General features: G+C 39.4%; 2 protein-coding genes across 2 annotated transcripts in view; one reads left to right on the top strand and one right to left on the bottom strand.

Moving 5' to 3' along the window:
• LOC103392004 (piezo-type mechanosensitive ion channel component 2-like) overlaps window positions 1-11662 on the bottom strand; it is a 39629-nt gene extending 27967 nt beyond the window's left edge. The window contains exons 1-8 of the mRNA XM_025062356.1: window positions 11437-11662; window positions 10702-10881; window positions 8542-8631; window positions 7112-7219; window positions 6298-6340; window positions 5673-5793; window positions 4611-4806; window positions 1615-1828 (exon numbers count right to left, since the gene is read on the bottom strand). Coding sequence (XP_024918124.1) covers window positions 1615-1828; window positions 4611-4806; window positions 5673-5793; window positions 6298-6340; window positions 7112-7219; window positions 8542-8631; window positions 10702-10765 — 836 coding nt within the window. The 5' untranslated portion in view covers window positions 10766-10881; window positions 11437-11662. The remainder of the gene's footprint in view (window positions 1-1614; window positions 1829-4610; window positions 4807-5672; window positions 5794-6297; window positions 6341-7111; window positions 7220-8541; window positions 8632-10701; window positions 10882-11436) is intronic.
• A 3195-nt stretch (window positions 11663-14857) lies between these two features.
• The window catches only part of epb41l3a (erythrocyte membrane protein band 4.1-like 3a), a 26835-nt gene continuing 21159 nt past the window's right edge, over window positions 14858-20533 (top strand). The window contains exons 1-4 of the mRNA XM_025061550.1: window positions 14858-14979; window positions 17604-17703; window positions 17781-17954; window positions 19973-20077. Of these exons, the coding sequence (XP_024917318.1) occupies window positions 17614-17703; window positions 17781-17954; window positions 19973-20077 (369 nt within the window). The 5' untranslated portion in view covers window positions 14858-14979; window positions 17604-17613. The remainder of the gene's footprint in view (window positions 14980-17603; window positions 17704-17780; window positions 17955-19972; window positions 20078-20533) is intronic.

The following is a 20533-nucleotide window of genomic DNA, read 5'->3' as shown; positions in this document are numbered from 1 at the left end:
CCATAATATCCAACAAACATTCCATTTTTGGACTGTTGGAGAACTGGTGTCCAGTGATCTTCTTGCTGTAAAGCAGTAATACTCAAATAGTGGGGCAGGCCCCCCTCAGGGGGCACAGTGAGGTGCCAGGAGGGGCACGAGGGGCTTCAAATGGAATATGGCACGCATATGGACATAAGTGTACCACTGCTGAAATACTTGAATGATAACAAGCCTCCAGTCACTAGGTGGCAGCAACTCATACAGTGGTTTGTACAGATAAAAAAAAAAAATCCATGTTATTAGGTTCTCAGTATTTCAATTTACTGAGGTGTGGGTCGGGGGGGCACTGGGGGGTCGTGAAAACATTTCTGTCCCCAAGGGGAGGGGGGTGACTGGAAATAATCAAGAACTACTGCTGTTAAGGCACATATCCTAACAACATTTGCCACCTTGATGCTCCCTGTCCTTTACATGTTTTTACAAGTTTAGCAAACTATGTTTTGGTAAGTTCCAGTCCATTGAGAGCAAAAAAAGAAGGCAGTTTCCTCTGTTTTCACGACTGGATACACTAGATGGCGATGTTTCTCTGACAGCTGTTTCTATTTACAAGAGATTTGACAAGCACATTCTGTGTCCGGTTGGTAAGAAAGTCAATAAACCATAATGCCAAACTTATAGTTAGGGTTAACCTCTCTTAGTCTACATGGTGCAAACAGGAGCCTGGCAATTGTGTTAGGGCTCCTAGGTGCTTCTGATCAGTGTCAGGGAAATATTTTGGCATCATCCAGATGGATTCATCATTGGATCAGCAGTTTTGGGTGATATGGCCTATAACAATCCATTTCCAACGACTTAATCACCAGAGGAGTGAGAGCCATACGCCTCTGTCAGTCAAAATTATACTGGGGCCCCGTTATAGAAATGGGGGCGACTATGGAATGTTTTCACTTTTTTGAGGCACAGTCCTGAAGTTTATTGCTGTTTGAAACAGAAGTTGGGAAACTCTTTCCGGCTGTTCGGCACACTGTTTCAGTGTGAGCCCCCAGATGTTATCCAGAGGCAGAATTAAGTCTGGTTTTGATGAACACCTAGGTAGTGTAAGGAAATCATGTTGTTGTGGTGTCCATCTCAAATCTAGTAAAAGGAGTTAAGGCCATGGGGTAGGGATTAAGCATTGCAGTAATCATTTTGATTAGGTTTGCAGCTGTCTGAGGCAGTGCCATGGTTTTAAAACCTTGCCAAGGAGAGAGAGATTCCCCGGAGTAAAGGAAGGCTCAACAATCTTTATGCCATCTGGAGTCCATTGTTTGGTGTTTCCAATTATGTTTGTATGTTGTTATATGGAACAAACAAAACTCTGGATGGATTGACTTGCATGGTCGAACATCAAAAAAAAAACTCAACTGGTCAAAATCAAAGATCAACTAATTGCACACCCCAATGAAAAGCAGTTACATGGTATTGGGTCGCTATGTCGGCAGGTTTTATAGTATGATTAGGAGTATTTGAATCAAATACGAAGGAGCATCCCTAATTCTTCATTATTAAACAATTTAATCAATTTAATACTTCAACTAAAAACAACATGCCTTTAAACAAAAATGCGTGATCAATAGCCAGAAGATCTTTTACCTGGCAGAGATGGAATCAGGAGGCCACACCTCCTGTAATGAGGGAAGCTGGTAACAATAGAAAACCAAGAAGTGGAAGGAGCTGTAAACCATTGACATCACTAACACACATCGGAAGACGAGGGGGGGGACCCTTCCTGACCATGCCCACCATGTACACAACACCTGAAAGCAGATGAGGTACAGCAGGGACGAGAGCGAGGGGAACGTGATACCTGCAGAGGCCAGGACAGAAGGGAGGGACAAAGAAGGGTGGTTTTCTGTTAAACACCGGGTTTATTCTGTAACTTCCAACTCTACAACCCTTTATATTGTGCTAGCTTACGGTAATTTCCCGACTATGAGCGGCTACTTTTTTTTTACACGCTTTGAACCCTGCGGCTTAAAACAACGATGCTGCTAGTTTATGCATTTTTACGGGCTAGCAAAGTTCATACCGCTAGCGGTCGGTGACTTTTCTGGTAGGCTACCGTGTGTTATACTAGTAGGGTATGTCTTTGGGTGTGGTGCGAGAGAGAGAGAACAGTAGTGAAAGTTGAGAGCAGTTTGAGCCGTGTAATGTTGAAAGTGTTAGTCGGTGTGGCTGATAATAAAGACCCCATCTTCCCTGTTTCTGTTTACCTCTGCTGCGGACAAGCACAAAGTGAAGGGAGTTAGCCCCGGAGCTAATGTTAGCTTCAGCCCTGGAGCAGATCACTAAGTCTGCCCTGTGCATTCCAACTACGGTCGGGGTACCAAAACAGAAAAGAGCTAATGTGTAACCAGCCTTGTTACAGTCACTGTTCGGAAAAAAAACATATATTTAATTAAAAGTGACAAAAAAAAAACTTTCTGTGTAAATATCCCATCCCATTACAACGTGGACACCTGCGGCTTATAGAGAAGTGCGGCCTATATATGTAGAATTATGTTTTTCTTTTTAAATTTAGTGGGTGCGACTTATACTTAGGTGCGCTCAATAGTCCGGAAATTATGGTAACTTTGTTTTATACTGCCAGGATTTGGCTGTTTTTTGTCGTGACGTATTGCCTCACTTCCTATAAAGTGGCATTTGCATGTGCTCAGCATTACTGAAACATTCTCAGTAATTTTCTACATTTAACTATCTATTTTTTTACAGCTCCTCGACAGCTGTTTTAAGTCATTTCATTTATTTGTTTTAAGTACGGTATGACTAGCTTTCATATCTCCCATATTTGAGTGACAACTCATTGGACAATGAATGTGTGGACATAAAATGAGGATGTCCTGCTATAACTTCCTCTGGGTCATAAACACTGCCCAAGAAAATCATTCGGTGCCCTCTTCCCACCCTGGAACAAATCTCCACATCCTGCTGCCTCGGAAAAGCCAAGGCCGTCACAGCTGAACCCTCGCACCCCGTCCATCCCTTGTTTGACCTGTTACCCTTTGGAAGACGATACAGGTCAATCAATTCCCACACCACCAGACCGACTACCAACTTTTCCCCCTGGGCCATCCGGACCGTTAACACCCATGGACACACACAATAGTCACTCACTCACAAAAATACCCAGTATCTCCTCATTGACTGTATATTAGATTTTCAGGAGCCGAATGACTAAATTCTAAATGAGACCACTCTCACGCTTAACTCAAGACAACCTTTATGAGTTCCAGTCCGGTTTCCGTACCCAACACAGCACTGAATGTGCCCTCCTGAAAATAGCAAATGATCATCTTCTGGCAGCCAGTTTTGATCTACTACTTTGATTAATACTCATCCATCTCTATGATGAGGCCCTTTAAGCTTTTTAATCTAGCCCGCCAAACCTTTCCAAATGATATAATTTATTTATTTTATAATTATACATACTTTTTTTCTCCTCCTTTTTTCTCTTTTCCCTGCAATACCCAAGATTCCCCAATAGATGGTGTAAAAAACGATAAGAGGATTTGGCATTTTAGCCTTTATGCATGACTTTAACGTGTCATTTATCTTAGTTCGCACAAACTCTCCATCTATCTGCTCCTGACCCGGCCCCCCTGTTCAGTTTTAGAACAATTGTGGCCCGCGTGTCAAAAAGTTTGCCCACGCCTGTTCTAACCAAAAGCTCCTGTTTTTTCTGTACGATTCATCAACTTCCACAAACTTATCAGAATTAAAACAGAATATGAATTATTCTCATTGGCTCAAAATCCATATTTAACTGGTTAAGAACTCAGCTTTTACATAAACCCCCTCCTCCATCACATCACTCCCATCATTCAACAGTTCCATTGGCACCACATATTCGACTCAATAAGAAAATATTGTTATTACTCAGGGTTCTGCCCTCGACTCCTGGTCGATTATCTCCACTGCTTTCACTCCTGAGGACCTTTCTGGATTTTGAACATAAACACAACTTCCTCCTCTATCCACTTCAACACAGCACAGATGCTCTGCCCCCCATCCCTAGAAATCCCTGGATGGATGGATGGATGGATGGATGGATGGACCTTTCGGGATTTTGAACATAAACACAACTTCCTCCTCTATCCACTTCAGCACAGATGCTCTGCCCCCCATCCCTAGAAATCCCTGGATGGATGGATGGATGGATGGATGGATGGATGGATGGATGGATAGATAGATAGATAGATAGACAGATAGATAGATAGATAGATAGATACATACATAGATAGATAGATAGATAGATAGATAGAGAGGTAGATAGATAGATAGATAGATAGATACATACATAGATAGATAGATAGATAGATAGATGGATAGATAGATAGATAGATAGACAGATAGATAGATAGATAGATAGATAGATAGATACATACATAGATAGATAGATAGATAGATAGACAGATAGATAGATAGATAGATAGATAGACAGATAGATAGATAGATAGATAGAACTTTATTAAAGGAAGACATTCATGCCGATGATGTAGGCCTAATGATTGAAACTGATGTACGTTTCCTCTGTTGTTGAATGTCAATAAAAACGTAAATAAAAAAAGAGAGAAAACTGCCACAGTTACCTGTCAGTCCCAGTAGAGCCGTCAGAAGAACCTTCCCCCCAGTTGCAGTCACGTTTCCCAGTAAATCCCTACATCTCGAGACCAGTAATTCCAGTTCAATCAGAAGCCTCATTTTGCTGTCATTTTCATCCTGCTCATCCTCCTCTGGTCCTGGCATGGAATCCCTCTCAAAGATCTGATCCTGCTCCTGCTGAGACTTAAAACAAAAAACCAAAAAAAAAAAAAAAACGTTTGGTCTAAGCGTAAAGAGGATGAGAAGGTCTGAGAGTTGAATTAAGGAGAGGATTATGTGAAAAGAGGATGAAATTTGACAGTGTTCAAAGGACATATGACTGTAACGATTAGAAGGGAAGACCAAGAAGGACAACGAAAGTAAATGGTGAAGACTGAGGAGGAAAAGATCGCCTAGCATGGCCCAAGAGAAAACATAAATGTCAAAACATTCAATCAGCTCAGACAGAGTTAAACGAAGCGACAGAAAAAGGTGAAAATCTGCAGGTGTAACAATAATTGAGAGTGACATTCAAGGGACAGGGAGAGAAAGGCGATCAGTGGTTCAGACAGTTTATATGAATTGAAAAAGATCAAGACAGAGGAGACTTGACCATTACGAAGAGTGAGGAGGAGGAGGCGTAGGTGAAGGTAACGAGAAAGACGGAGATGACGAGTTACGTAGCAGTAGGAAGGTTTGACAGCTGCAATAAGAAAGGAAGAGACAAGACCAAATGGAAGTTGAGGAGCAGCGAATGGGAAATGAGACTTTATTGAAGATTGAGGAGGAGAACTGAGAACGATGAGGAGTGGGGAGGAAGACGAGGACTTCATCTGGTTTCATGGTTTCAAGACAGAGAGAAAAAAAAAAACAATAATAGAATGAAAGTGAAACGTAATAACACAGTCATCGTTGCTGTGTGTGTATTGATGAAGTCTTAACGACGTTACAATTATTAATTGCTGACTATGTTACACACTAATAGAAAACAAACCTCGTTAGGCGACTAGAGGGGCACACTTAACAAGGTTATACTCGTGTGTGTGTTTGTGTGTGCGTGTGTGTTCTACCTGTGTGTGTGTGTCACTGTTCAGTCTCATAATGAGTCTCCAGGTCACCAGACTGATGACTAATACACCAACATCTGGAAGGACCTGTCTCACTGCAGAACCTGAATCACTTCCTGTCAGACTGAACCAGAGCAAGGGAGAGAGGGGAGAGACGGGGAGGCAAATGGTGAATACGGAGAAGAAGAGGGGTCATGGTCAGAGAGAAATGATCAAAGACATTTTAGATCATTTACAAAAAGTGCAAAAATAAAATGCAAACATAAATGTAAAGAAGAAGATACCAGCAGTTTTGGACTTAAAAAAACGACTAAACTAATTGTTATTTATGGGATTCTTTTCAGGTCCCACCATCATCTCAGACCCTTTGCTTTTTCTAAAGAAAAAAAAACTCTTAAACCACACCAAAAATGCACTTTTCTTCAAAATAAGGAAGTTCTAAGAGGCTTCTTCAGTTCCAAACCGAAGAAAAAGCCTCTTGTGTAAGAGGTGAAACGTCTTCGAGAAACCTACTCCGTCCAGTTGCCCTCAATGTAACTATTTTTGACAGACAGACAGATACGGACTGAGCGCCTACACAGACATGTTTCTGTCTGTTTGATTTCAAGTCACACAATGTCATTCTTACCCGACAAGGCCAAGCTGTGCGAGAGATCTTTGCCACGACGTACCTGCAAAGAGATGGACAGAAGTCAAACTGAGGGACAAAGCAAGAGGGGAAAGCAAATTTTAGAACGCTGGTGGAAAAACGTGCGGAAAAGGTGAACAGACAGACAGATACAGGTACCGTAATTTCTGGACTATAAGCCGCTACTTAGTTTATAGCGCTAGCGATCAATGACTTGGTAGGCTTCAGTGTGTTATACTAGTAGCGTATGTCTGTCTGTGATTGGCTGTGTGCGTATATGTGAGTGGGGCGCGCAAGAGAGACAACGGTAGCTAAAGTTGAGAGCGGTTTGAGCTCTGTCCTGTTGATGAGTGAGTTGGTTATACAGGAGCTGTTTATGTTCTGTTGTGGTCGTAGTGGCTGATAATGAAGACCCCAACTTCACTGTTTCTGTTTACCTCTGCTGTGGACAAGGACAAAGTGAAGGGAGTTAGCCCCGGAGCTAATGTTAGCTTCAGACCTGGAGCAGATCACTAAGTCTCCCCTGTGCATTCCAGCTGCGGTGTTACATGCACTGTTTGGAATAAACAAATCATTTAATTAAAAGTGAAAAAAAAATCTAATAATATCCCATGTTACAACATGGACACCTGCGGCTTATAGAGAAGTGCGGCCTATATATTTAGAATCGTTTTTTTTTTTCTTTTTAAATGTAGTGGCTGCAGCTTATATTCAGGTGCGCTCAATAGTCCGGAAAAATTACAGTACAAATAAATATGAGCTAAACAGCGGACACATGGACAGACAGAGGTGATGAGAGACAAGGGACTCTTACAATTGAATTCAGGTTGTAGAGTAGCAGTTGTAACCTGCATGAAGGTCTGCAGTAAAAGGAAGAGAAAGCTGCAGATACAAAGTGACATCACACAGCGACTCGTGTTCCCTGGGAGACAAGAGGAAACAACAATTTACTTCTCGACACTTTGTCCACACTTCCAGGGTGTATGTGGGGCGTAGCTATTTCGTATTTCGAGAGCTGCAGCTGATGCGTCCTAAAGTCTGTACAGCCTCCGTTGGCTGGACCACTGCGTTTGAGGGCAGCGGGAGGTCAAGGTTCTAGCCTACATTATAATTCTAATGTAATGTAATTATATGAAACTGTAATTGTTTCACCAGCTATTTCCTCAGATGATCAGCTTTATGGCTGTCACGATTAAACCGCTGACGTGTGCCTTTGCGGGTGATCATAACAGTGCACAGTCACACACAAAAATATATCATCGTCACATGTGTCGCAGCAAAACTTTTCATATAAAGCGCCCTGTTTTTCAATAATTCCACTGACAATTTACTTTTTAATTTATTTTTTTTTGTTCTTTCAGCTAGTATTGCCCGAGGACAGTTTTTATGACGATTCATTGCACAAAATACAATTTTGTACAATGCCTACTACTAATAGATTGCAAAGAGAGTGCTGGTAGATCTAAGCAAATAAAATTAAAATACTGTATATGCATATATATATATATATATATATATATAAATATAGAATAGAATACAAATAAATAATTTTTATTGTATTGTATAAATATATGATATAATACAATATAGGATTGTACTTATATATATATATATATATAAATACAGTCCTATATGTTTAGTTTCAAATTTTTTAAATATCAGATTTCATTTAACAACATTGTCAACATATTCTCAAAGTGAACAAATGAACTTACTTTATTATAGTTACTTAATTTTTGGGGGGGTTAATGTATTTTTTCCTTTTACTGTCTACCAAATAGACTTTTCATAGAGACACACCTAAAGATAATGCAATGAATAAAATTACAATACAATACAATTTGTTGCCTTAAAGGCCAGAGGAGGTTAAGACACATTCACCAACTGCTTCTGTAGTAACCAAAAAAAAAAATTAAAAAAAATTGAACAGCCCTATACAGCTATCAATATACAGGAAAAAACTTTTACCAATGCAGCGGTAACAGAAATCTAAACACACGTGATTATTTTTGAAACACTGAGAGGATATACATCCTCCGTTTTAGGTGACCTTACTGAACTCTCTATTCTCTGTTAGAACAAACATCCTGTTCTCTCTCCTGTTGCCCTTGCACGTGTGTCATTTTGTCAGGATATTACATCATCACTTGGCGTCATTAATCATTAGGCAAAAATTGGATCATGCTACCAGTAGTGCAGCCTTGACAGATGCATTATTGGCGAGGTCAAACAGTGCAACCATACCTGCGTTGGAGGTAGGATCCTGCAGCAGCGGCATCAGCAGCAGCAGGACAACGTAGACCAGAGAGAAACCATTGTAGCGCAGTACGCATGCTGTGAACACATGAGCGCTGTCAACACACGCGTAACGTGAACACATGCACACCGAATCCGTGCGCAAAATTTGGAACGTGAATGGTGTGAATAGGGGTCTATAAATGTAAACACGGGACCAGTGGAGGACCGAATGCTTTAAACACACACAAACAGTGTGAACATACAGTATACGGAGTGTGAACACATAAAACACTGTCAGCACATGAAAGCTGTGAATAGGCAGGCAGCCACATATGTGTAGTGGCTTCGTTTCCCTATCGCAGACAGAACGCTCCTTTTAGTCTAGCAAAAAAAAAAAAACATCTGTTTCTGTGCGTGTGCGGTGAGAAATTTGTCAACATGCACCTCCCCCTCCCTGTGGAATGTGAGGCACATTAAAGGGAAATGTACCTAAAGCATATAAAAAAAATTTTTTTAAAAATTCAAACTTTACTCCTGGAAGGTTTCCGCAGCCTAATTAAAGACGCTCTCAGGACTTTACCAGAAAATCATCATAGGATTAATGATACAGTATAAAAAGCTTTCGGCCTGGCATTGGGAGAACCTTTGCTCACTGTTCCAGCGTGTATGGTGTTAAATGCAGAGATTTAATAACTTTAGGGGATAACAAAACAGAAATATTATTTTGTTATTGTATTGTAATTTGTTGTTGTAATTTTATATATATCATATTTATAATTTATATTATATATAATGCTGCAATGTAATGGTACTGATTTCTTAGTGCAAGTCCAGTTCAATGTTAAGTGGCAACACTTGACTTGGCCTGTTGCATTATGGTAGTACTTCTTAAATAGTGGGGGGGGGGGGCTTTTTTTGGAATAAGGAAATTGGATGGCGGGAAGGAAAACAAGCCTCCAGTCACTAGGTGGCAGCAACTCATACAGTGGTTTGTAAAGATAAAAATATAGATGTTATCAGATCCTCAGTAGTATTTCAATTTGCGAGGGTGTGGGGGTGTGTCGGGGGTTGGGGGAGGTTTGAAGGGAGCATGAAAACATATCTGTCCCCAAGGGGGGCATGATAGAAAATGAGAACCACTGCATTACGGTAATAGTCAGTAACTCAGCAATTAGTTACTTCCACATCACCTTGGGGCAGTGGTTTTACTAGGTAGTACTAGGTAAGTACTAAGCCGGCGTCAGGGAATTGGAGGGAAAATAGGAAACATTATTTTATTTGTTTTATTTTTATAATCGTCTGTCCTGAACCGTACAACATGCAAACTGTCACAATCACTGGATTCTCAAGTTTCTGCCAGCACCTGAAAGCATCTCACGCGACAGCTACAAACTGACAAGGTCGTAATCTGTGCAGACCTGGCTGTTTGTGACTTGGGATTTAGCAGCTCTGCTCCTCGAGCTAGTCTGTGGCTAGCTAGTTATTCGGTGGGAATATACAGTGCTAAAAAACATGCGTAATATTTATTGAATAGTGAATATAAGTAGGAAAATACATTCTAAATGTTGATGTTTCTTTACATATTTTCGTAGCATTGTCTGTGAGTTTGCAATGCTGTTCAGGGGCAGTTCTTCTTTTTAAATCTGTCGTTAGCCACTGCACAAATTAGTTGGATAAGACACAGTTTGCACTTTATTTAATTTTGTAATTATTAGACATTTTTTTGAATGAGAAAGGGAGGCTCTGCTCTAAATTATTAAAGTAATTGCACAAATAATATTACCTGCAGATATTTTTTGTTTTCTTATGATAGGGGCAAAGGAACTAATTTTCATTAAGTACCCCCTTCCAGTCACCAAGTGCTTTTCTTGAAGCTGTTGGACTGACAAGAGAACTCAAGTCTGACTGCATTTTTAATAAATTTGTATGCAAATAAAAATGTAAGCTAAAGAAAACTTTACTTTTATAAACATACAGTATTTAGCTAAAGAAAATCAGAATTAGTATCTGCAATTTGTACTTGACAAAAAAACAAAAAAAAACAAATCGGAATTGTCCAAAAATATTGTCATCAGTGTATCTCTACTAAAAGATTGAATAGAACTATAACCCAGATTCAGACCTCGTCTTGGGTAATCCTTTATGTGTTTTTACTTTTAGGCTTACCTGCTGTCAGGGTGAGGGGCAGTAGAACCCTAAGGATCAAACCTGCAGCCAGTTCTGAGGACATCTCTAACACGATCCAAAAGTAAACACAGTCCAGATTCTGGACCAAAGTGGACCTCAGACGATTGTGAAATAATCCAAGTCACTTCATCTAACCACCATCACTCATGGACAGGAAAGCTGAGAAACAAAAAGAGGTGGATACTGTGATACTGAAAAAAAAAACATCCAAGATAAAGAAAGACTTGAGACTTTGAGATATCAATGTAGGATATAAACAATAGAGGCAGCGGGTAAAGAACGTGAGTTTCACAACAGACGTAATGAACTGAGAGAATAAATCACCGATAAATCATACTTTTCTGTCCTACAGCAAATTGCATGTGTGTTTTTCTGCCTGTCTCTCCTATCGAATGCATTTCATTCTGTCAAAATGTCTGTCTATCACTTAATGTGTAAGTTATCCGTCCAGTATGTCTCTTGTCTCGCTGTCCTAGTTATTTCTTCATCACGTTCTCTGCGACTGGCTTGTCTGACAGAGAAAACACAGAAAAGCAGCGTTTATATTTGTCTCTCAGAGAGTCCGTCTCTCATTCTGCCTGTCTGTAATCATTTCTGTCTGTCTTCAACATATCTTTTCTTGTCTCAACTTATCTCCGTCTCTCTTGCAGTAAAAAGTTTTTGGGGTTTTTTTTTGTTTGTTTGTTTTTTAAAAGTATTTACTGGTTCACTCACTCATTCTTGTCGTCGGTGTTTCCAGTCTTGCTTTCGCAGTAAATACATTATATCCCGCGGTTCTTTATTTTTTTTCCCCTTTTTTTTTTGGTTTCTCCGTTAAAAAGACTCCTTTGCACAGAAACTCTCTTTCTCTCTCTCGAACTCTCTCTCTCTCGCTCACTCGCTCCCTCTCTCTCTCTTTCTAATTTTCACTCGCTCACTCTAACACGCAGGCTATAACCATATTATGACGGACAGTTGTCTCGGCCAATCGGAAGGCTGCGTAAAACGAATAGCGTCTTCCTGATACTTTGGTTTAAATCCTAATTCTCTAACGTTTTGGCATCGTGTCGTGAACGTCATGAACAGAGCTGTTGACGTCGTTTTATATGACCAAGGTAATGAGCGGGGGCTTAACAAAGACAACCATTTATACAGTGGGGGGTTCGAGATACGAGTTTAGTCCGTTCCACAACAGAACTTCTGTGTCGAATCACTCGCGTTTACATTGCATTTTCCCCAATTAAAAAAAAATAACTAAAATGCAATTAATTCGTTTCAACCCCCCGGAAATATACTTTCTATATAATTAATATAATTAATTAAATTAATTAATACATTAATATAAACAAATTATATATTTATATATTGATAATACAGAATATTAATATTAAAATAACAGTTTATATTATTGTTATAAAAATGTGTAAAATACACATAGCGAGCGAGACAGAGTGTCGGGACCACTGAGCGTAGGAGGACTGGGAGTGAGGACTCGATTTAGATGATAGTAAGAAAGAGAGATAGAGCAATAGAAATAGAATGGCTGGCTTTTGGGTTTTTTTTTTTTACTTTTATGTTCACGATGAGCATTGTTGTTTGTAATATATACAACTTTGATATAAAAACTGGACATTCAGTATAAAATAACTATGAACAATTGTGTCAAAGAAAAACAAATCTTTCCTGATATAAGCCAAGCGAAGCTGAGCTTCAAGGGCGGTTTAATACGCAGCACTGTGGCATTGGTTCCTGAAAAAATTGTATCTGATGATCTGTGATTAGGAAATTATTCCGGAAGAACTAATCATATTTTTCAAAGCGATCACACCAGGGGCAACTGAACTGTTTTAGTTTCTTGACATCTCATCTCATTTCACTTTTTTTTTCTTCTCATCCAAGAGGCTTCAGAAAACTGAATCTAATTATTATTTCATCTTAAACAAAGTGGCGCTTTGGCCCAGAGGCAATGTCTCTGTCATTGATGTAGAACCCCAGGGTTCACCTCCTGGGCAAGTTCGAATCCCGGTTGGTATGGTGCAGTGTAATTTGGGTGGAGACTGCTGCCCCTGCGACCCGGTAACGGATAAGCGGATGAAAATGGATGGATGGATCTTAAACAAAAACAGCATCATCATCTGTGATTCAAATTCTACCCACTTAGGCTCTATAAAGGTTGACACAGAAACAGAAATAGACTTATCTAAGATCGCTTATTGTTCCCAACATCACAATGATACAAGTCACATTTTGGCAGTTTCAGCTACACACCAGCTACTAACTAAATAATAACTGAATCAGCTTTGTGAATTCAATAAGGAAAGAAAGCTTCTCAGATGCTACTGCCATTCCTCTGGTGCAGAACGTGCACAGTTAACCCATAACCTACAGCTGGGTTGCTATGGGGGAGAGAGGTGTTAATCTGAAGAGCAGTCTCTAGCTCATATTAGGTCCGGGGTGCATTGTTTTGATTTGTTTTGACAATGCATATTGCCTGGCAGTGGTACAAAAGTTCTGAAAAAGCTAAACAAATAAAGAGTAGTACAGATTTTAAAAAAAAGGTTGCATTACAGCAGTTTTTTCTCCCCCTCCTCCCCCGACCCACACCCCCACCAATTGAAATACTATTGAAAACCTGATAACATGTACAATATATTTTTAATAGTACAAACCACTGTATGAGGTGCTGCCCCCTAGTGACTGGTTTGACTAGTTTCAAAAAATACTGTAACTTGTGTTGTTTCTTTAAGTAATGCCCATCACACCATTTAAATCTGTTGTTATGGCCCAAAAGGTTCAAGTTCAGGTGTAGTTCAAGTAGTTTGTAGATAAAGCGTAGATGTGAGGTTGAGATGGTTTTGGACAGTGAGGAGAGATAATAGATATATTGGACCAGGGATGTTGGAGTTCCCAGCTAAAATAGAAGAAAAGGACCTTAAAGACTATTTGTGTATGCTGCGGAAGAGGACACGGGGTTAGTTAGCGGAGGAGGCAGTAGGTATGGTAAAATGGAGGCACAAAATTCATTGTGGTGACCCCTGCAAAGACCAGCCGAATGGAGAAACCGGTGGTATTAGCAAGGTTACCTCATCTTAGTCTTAGTGAGGTGATACTCTATACAACTGCTCTCTGAAGCATTGAGAACGCATTAGATCAGGTGAGCCCAAGAAACAGATCAGCAATCAACAAGTAGATCGCAAATTCACTTCTGTAGTGTGTAGTAGTGACCATAATATGTAAGAATTGAATCATATTGTGCCATACAGTTACATGCATTTAACCATTAAACAGACAGTACAATGTACACAGGGAGTCCTTGGTTCAAGCATTTTGTGGCCATGTAGCCACTTACCTTACATAGATTCATTAAGAAAGTATTTTTCTATCATTTAGATCAGGCGTGGGCAAACTTTTTGACTGGCGGGCCACAACTGTCCTAAAATTGAACATGCGGGCCGGGTTAGCAGCAGATAGATGGAACGTTGGTCTGAACTAAGATAAATGACATGTAAAAGTCATGCAAAAAGGCTAAAATGCTAAGATGCTTTTATAATTTTCTACTCCTTCTATTGGGGAAACGTGGGTATTGCAGGGAAAAGGCAGAACTATAATGATAATATAAATAAATTATATCATTTTGAAAAGTTTGGCGGGCCGGATTCAAAAGCTAAAACGGGCCACATCTGGCCCCCGGGCCTTAGTTTGCCCATGTCTGGTTTAAAGATGCATGGTGTTAAAACAAACTTCGCACAGGAACTAGTTGTCCAGTTGTGTTTTTTTTTTTTTTTTGGGTGGAACTTTCTGCCCTTAATTAAGGGGCGGATTCCAATGTAAGTCGAGGTCGACCCATGCATAGAAAGAATATTCAGTTTATATGAAATTTTTTTTTTATATATTATATGTTAATATTGATATATCTTCATTATATGTAGCTAGATAAATTGTCTTTTGTATTTTCTTGTGGTAAAAGTTTGGTCCTGTTTACAGGAATAGATTGAAATTTAAAAAAAAAAAGTTTGTTTGTTTGTTTTTTGTTTTTCTGAAATTGTTCTAAATAAGCGTTAGCGTGAAAAGCTGATCATTCGATCACATCTCCCATTACAATGCATTTTAATGACAAGAAAAACAACGTTTAACGTCAAACGTTAAATCCCTGATACAGCAAAAAATGGCGTCGCGCACGGTGTAATGACGTCACCACCCCTGCGCGTCGCACAATACGTAGGTTTGAAAAGCGTCCATTAAAGTAAGGAGGACTGCGCGAGCTCTGCAGGAGAACAGGTACAATTACGCTTACTTTTTAATCATTGAAGATGATTGTTGACATGTAAAACCAGATCTATTTGGTCATCGATCAGTAGGTTTAGAGAAAGAAGAGAGCATCATTTCTGCATCATCGTACTGTAGCTCACTCCCCCCTCCCCGCTCTCTTTCTCCATCAGTGTGTGTGCTTGTGTCGGTGTTGCAGTGGGTGTTTCCTGCTGCAGGACACTAAAACACTACGGTCCAACGTGTCCTCGCTACATTTAAATGGACCCAGATGTAGACCTGAAATATAAATATGAATATAACATTTCAAAAGTGTAGCTGGGGTATAAAATACCTAAATCTCAGTAACGTATCATTACTTTTTTTATATATTACTAATGTACCGTTAAATTTAATCACGTGGATATTGTGTTATATTCCAACAGGAAAATTGATAATTAAAGACAATAAAAATGATGACGATCACTTTAAAAAAAAAACAACTTCTTTGTAAATTAATGAAAACAATTTGAGAAGAAAAACCCGAGTATCGTACTGTAATATCAAAGCTGGACAACAGGGAGCAGCACTGACGTTATTAACCCACATCCTCTGTCTAATCTTTGTAAGATTAAATTCATTTTCTGTCTGGCCTAATCCCACGCTTCTCCCCTCCAATGGCCCAGAAAGCTTTCAGCAAATCCAACCGCTCACAACAACTGCAAATGCAACATTTGGCACACAATAGCATTACTGACAATAAGAAAACCCCACAAATATCTGCAACACGAACACAAACGTGACTTAACTACAATGTACGTATGACCAGCTAATGTGTACAACCAAGGACAGGATAAATCACATAAAGTAAAAAAAAATAAAAAACAAGACCAAGGACGTTATTTCTATAGTCTATAGTTTTGCAGTTGTGCCCTGAGATTTTAATATATGTGTTTTTGAGATGTTAATGAATGTATTTATTATTATTCTGCTGCTATATCTATGGCTGTGAGTTTTTGTCCTTCCCACCCTGGTGACCTTAGCTAATCCTCTCCTGGCAGCTATAGGTTTACATAGGCTTCTAAATGCCTGCACTAAAGTAAAGAAGTGGAGAATGATGTTGCAATTTATTGCAGTACAAAATGATACATTTTAGGGATAGTTTCAGCCTAGTAATTTTTTTTTTTTTTTCAAATTTCAAAACAAGTGTGTACTTTTGGGTTTCTTTATTGTACTGTTCTGTGTTCACAGCATTGAGCATGTTAGCATGAACATGCTAAGCACATATTTGAAAGCAGTATTTTAGGATTTATATTCACTCTCACAAAAAATAAGGAGTATGTATGGGGGTCTAAGTGTCTTTAATGCGCAACAATAATGACATGATGCCTAAAATTATCAAAGTCGTAAAAATACAATGCCATTATATGACCGTAGAATGATTTAAAATTAGGGTCCTTGTGCTGCTTTTAGTGAGCCCAGCTTCTTTCTCAGACAATATATGTGTGTATTTATAATACAACTGACCTTACCTGAATGTGAGGAATTCAGTTTTCTCATATAATAATAATAATACATTTTATTTCATAGGCACCTTTCCGTCACGTGAAGCAGTAGTGTGAAAAATAATCATTAGAATCATTTAAAAATGAACCCACCCAGTCAGTTTTGGAGGGTCAGAGAACGTGTCTGGTCTTGCATACAGCTGGAGCTTCTAGTTTTTAATCACTGCATGTTGTAAATTTTATATATTTTCATCTGCTGCTGCCATTACTGTTTCTGCCCTTGCTGCCTTGGTGAACATAATAAACCTCTTCCTGATAGCTGTAGGTCGACAAATGCTACTGACAGGTAACAATAAATTAAAAAACAAAAACAAACAAAAAAGGTTTCTGTTTACTACAATAAAAAAAAAACCACAACTTCAAGGACATTTCTTTTAGAATTGTTTATTACAATAAAAAAAACAACTTCAAGGACATTTCTTTTAGAATACATATGCAGTTAGTTTCATTATTATGCTATTTTGTGTTGACAGAATCGAGCATGTTAGCGTAAGCGTGCTCAGTACTTATTATATATATAAATTATAAATTAGTATACTTATATAATACTATATAATATAAATTATATAGATTAGTAATATATTTAAGTTCATAGCTGAGTGACTTTAATGCACAACAATAAACATGCATTTTAGATATTTGGTTATTGGTGTGCTAGCATCCAGCCTGCTACTGGTGTTCTAGCCACACACTAAAAGTGAGCAAATTAGCTGAATGTTATTGGTATGCTAATATAAAGCATATTGGCAACGTGCTAGCATCTTCATCTCTGTGTTAACAACATTATATCAGTGTAAGAATAAATCTTCACCAAGGATCGGTCAACCCGTTGTTGCCTATGCCATCGGCCTTGATTAGCGCATTACCTGCAAATACATTACCTGCCACCTACTGGCTCTATTTGGTGAATCTGAATATGATGTGATTTCTTTTTAGAATAAGGTGGACTAGACAGTTAATTATTATTGTTGTTCTTTTCTTTTTTTTTATTGTTGTTGTTTTTCACGTTAAGTTTATTTTTCTTTTTTTTTTAATGGCCTCCTAATATGATGCTGAAATATTTTCATAACACTATTTCATAATTACACTTAGGCGACTCAGCATGAAAGCAGAGCCAGGTGAGCCACAGGATCCCCAGACCGAAGAGATGGAGTCATTTTCCGAAGCTACTACCCACTCCACACCCAAGCAGGTAAAATCAAAAACAACTTTGAATTTGAACTGCACGATTAATAGACAAACTGTTGACATATTGAACTGCCTCTTCAGGGCAAGAAAGGCAAGCCCGCTCAAATCCATGGCTCACTGGGTGCTGACATGCCCAGTCATCTGTCTTCCAACAGCACCATTGTCCGTTCTCCAGCTAGAAACACACTGAACTTCTGGACAATGCAGGCCAAAGTGACCCTGCTGGACGGCTCTGTCTTCACCTGCACTGTAGAGGTAAGACATGTTAAAACTGGTTACTAGAAACAGGTTGGGCAGATAGACAAGGTAACCCATCTGGGACACGTGGATAGGCAGGAGAAAAGAATTAGACCAGTTAGATATTGTAATCTGGTTGATCTGAAATATAATGTTATATAGTTTCTACAGTGGTGTCATTGGTGTGGAACCCCAGGGTTCACCTCCTGGGCAAGTTTGAATCCCAGTTAGGACGGTTGGTACCTTCTAGTGGACTCACCACCTGCAGGAAGGTTTAGGTACGGTGCAGTGTGATTTGGGTGGCGACTGCTGCCCCTTGCGACCCGGTAACGCAGAAGCGGATGAAAATGGATGGATGGATTGCGAACCGGTAACGGAGAAGCGGATGAAAATGGATGGATGGATGGATGGATATTTTCTACACTGCAGTGTCCTCTCTTTCAAACTTTAGAAATTACATTCAGTACACAATTGCATTGTTAGATGTGTCTGTTTGATGTGGTTATGATTAGTGATGCACTAAAATGTAAATTCCTGGCCGAAACTGAAAATGAGAAAACCAAGGCCAAAAACAAGACCAAAACCGAAACACAAATAACATAAATTATTATGCTAATTATTAGTACCATTGCATTTATGGCTACGACTGTGAACCTGTAAACCTCATTAAAATCAATTGCACTGCAATTGCATAAATTACTAATAAATTAATAATTCTCAAAAAAATTAGGTAATTGTCAAATGTCCATCCATCCATCCATTTTCATCCGCTTATCCGTTACCGGGTCGCGGGGGCAGCAGTCTCCACCCAAATCACACTGCACCGTACCAACCCCCCTGAACCTTCCTGCAGGTGGTGAGTCCACTGGAAGGTACCAACCACCCTAACTGGGATTCAAACTTGCCCAGGAGGTGAACCCTGGGGTTCCACACCAATGACAGAGACATTGCCTCTGGGCCAAAGCGCCACAATTGTCAAATGTCTAGCAGAGAAATAAAATCACTTGATAGTCACATAGGAAGTCATAACAGAATAGCCGAGGGAACTCTCTTGCAGGATCTCACAAAACATATCATACCCTTGCCCCTCCCCTGGCACACTGCTCTCCTTCTCCGCTGCGCTGTGAGCTTCTCCGTCTCCAAGCGGGTTCTCCAAGTCCATCGTTTCTCGTGCGCGCTGCTTTAATCACGCATCCAAGTACTGATCTTTATGACGCGATTCAAGTACAGCGGCGACAAGTGCAGAGGATCCGAATAGAGCCCACTGCCCTCTTGAAATTTCAGCATTACACGTTTTGCAAATCGCTATCTGTGGGTCTTTCTCAGATGTATTGAAATACGTCCACACTGTAGATATTCCGACAAGCCCATGCTGGCCATGGTTTTTGCTTGCGTCATTATAACTTACTGTTATGGATGTTATGTGGTTTTGGTGATAAAAGTTTTTCGGCTAAAAAAACAAAAATGCACTTCTGAAAATTTTCGGTGGCCAAAAATTCGGTGCATCCCAAACTATGATGCTGTTTTTTTTCTTTTTTTATGACTCATTTTTTCCGCAGGCTTTAAAAAAGTATTAAAAGTTGATGAACAAACTTGGAAAAATAAAGGCCCCTAAAAAGTGTTAAAAAGTCAATAAAATCGTGAATTTCTGATTCATTTCTGTTTTTATGTTCAAGCTTTGTCCAAACAATTCCACTGCAAAAAGTTTGCATGAATGTATTTATTTAATTTCCTGCGACTATTAAAAATAACAACTACACGCTCAGCTTTCTGGGTTGCGCCGGAAGCCTTGACCTGAGGTTCCCCATCTCACAACAGTGAACGCTCCAGTGTTGTGAGATGGGTAACCTCAGGTCATGGCTGAGAAAAAAAAAAAATGTTAAAGATGCCTGATTTGAATTTGATGACCAAAGGTCATGTTTTTGGAAGATCTTAAAAAGTCTTCAAATGCTATTTAAAAATCTACTTGTACTCTGTGTGCACAACAGAAATGTGTGAGGTCGTCACTGTCATTCTCTTTGTGTGTGTCGATTCAGAAACGAGCACGTGGTTTTCAGCTGTTTGAAAAAGTCTGTGAACATTTGAATCTGCTGGAGAGAGACTATTTTGGTCTTTCTTTCAGAGACGCGGACAACAACAAGGTCAGTTGATTTTCTTTTTTTTTTCTCTCTCTCTGTCTGCATGTCTGTCTGTATATCTAAATGACACCAATCGTCCTGTCATGTTGTTGGTCGTTCTCACAGTCTCACATAATTCACAGTCTCCTGGAGTGATGAAGAGATAAAAGAAGGCTAAATATGGTCAACTGGTGGAGGGTTACTGTAAACCAGGGGTCTCAAACTCAATGGAAAAATAAAGGCCCCTAAAAAGTGTTAAAAAGTCAATAAAATCGTGAATTTCTGATTCATTTCTGTTTTTATGTTCAAGCTTTGTCCAAACAATTCCACTGCAAAAAGTTTGCATGAATGTATTTATTTAATTTCCTGCGACTATTAAAAATAACAACTACACGCTCAGCTTTCTGGGTTGCGCCGGAAGCCTTGACCTGAGGTTACCCATCTCACAACAACCGAGCGTTCCCTGTTGTGGGATGGGTA

This window comes from Cynoglossus semilaevis, chromosome 1, assembly GCF_000523025.1.
Source record: "Cynoglossus semilaevis isolate Cse_v1.0 chromosome 1, Cse_v1.0, whole genome shotgun sequence".
Taxonomy (NCBI): Eukaryota; Metazoa; Chordata; class Actinopteri; order Pleuronectiformes; family Cynoglossidae; genus Cynoglossus; species Cynoglossus semilaevis.
The sequence above is the reverse complement of the archived record's forward strand: the minus strand, read 5'-3'. Positions and strand labels throughout refer to the sequence as shown.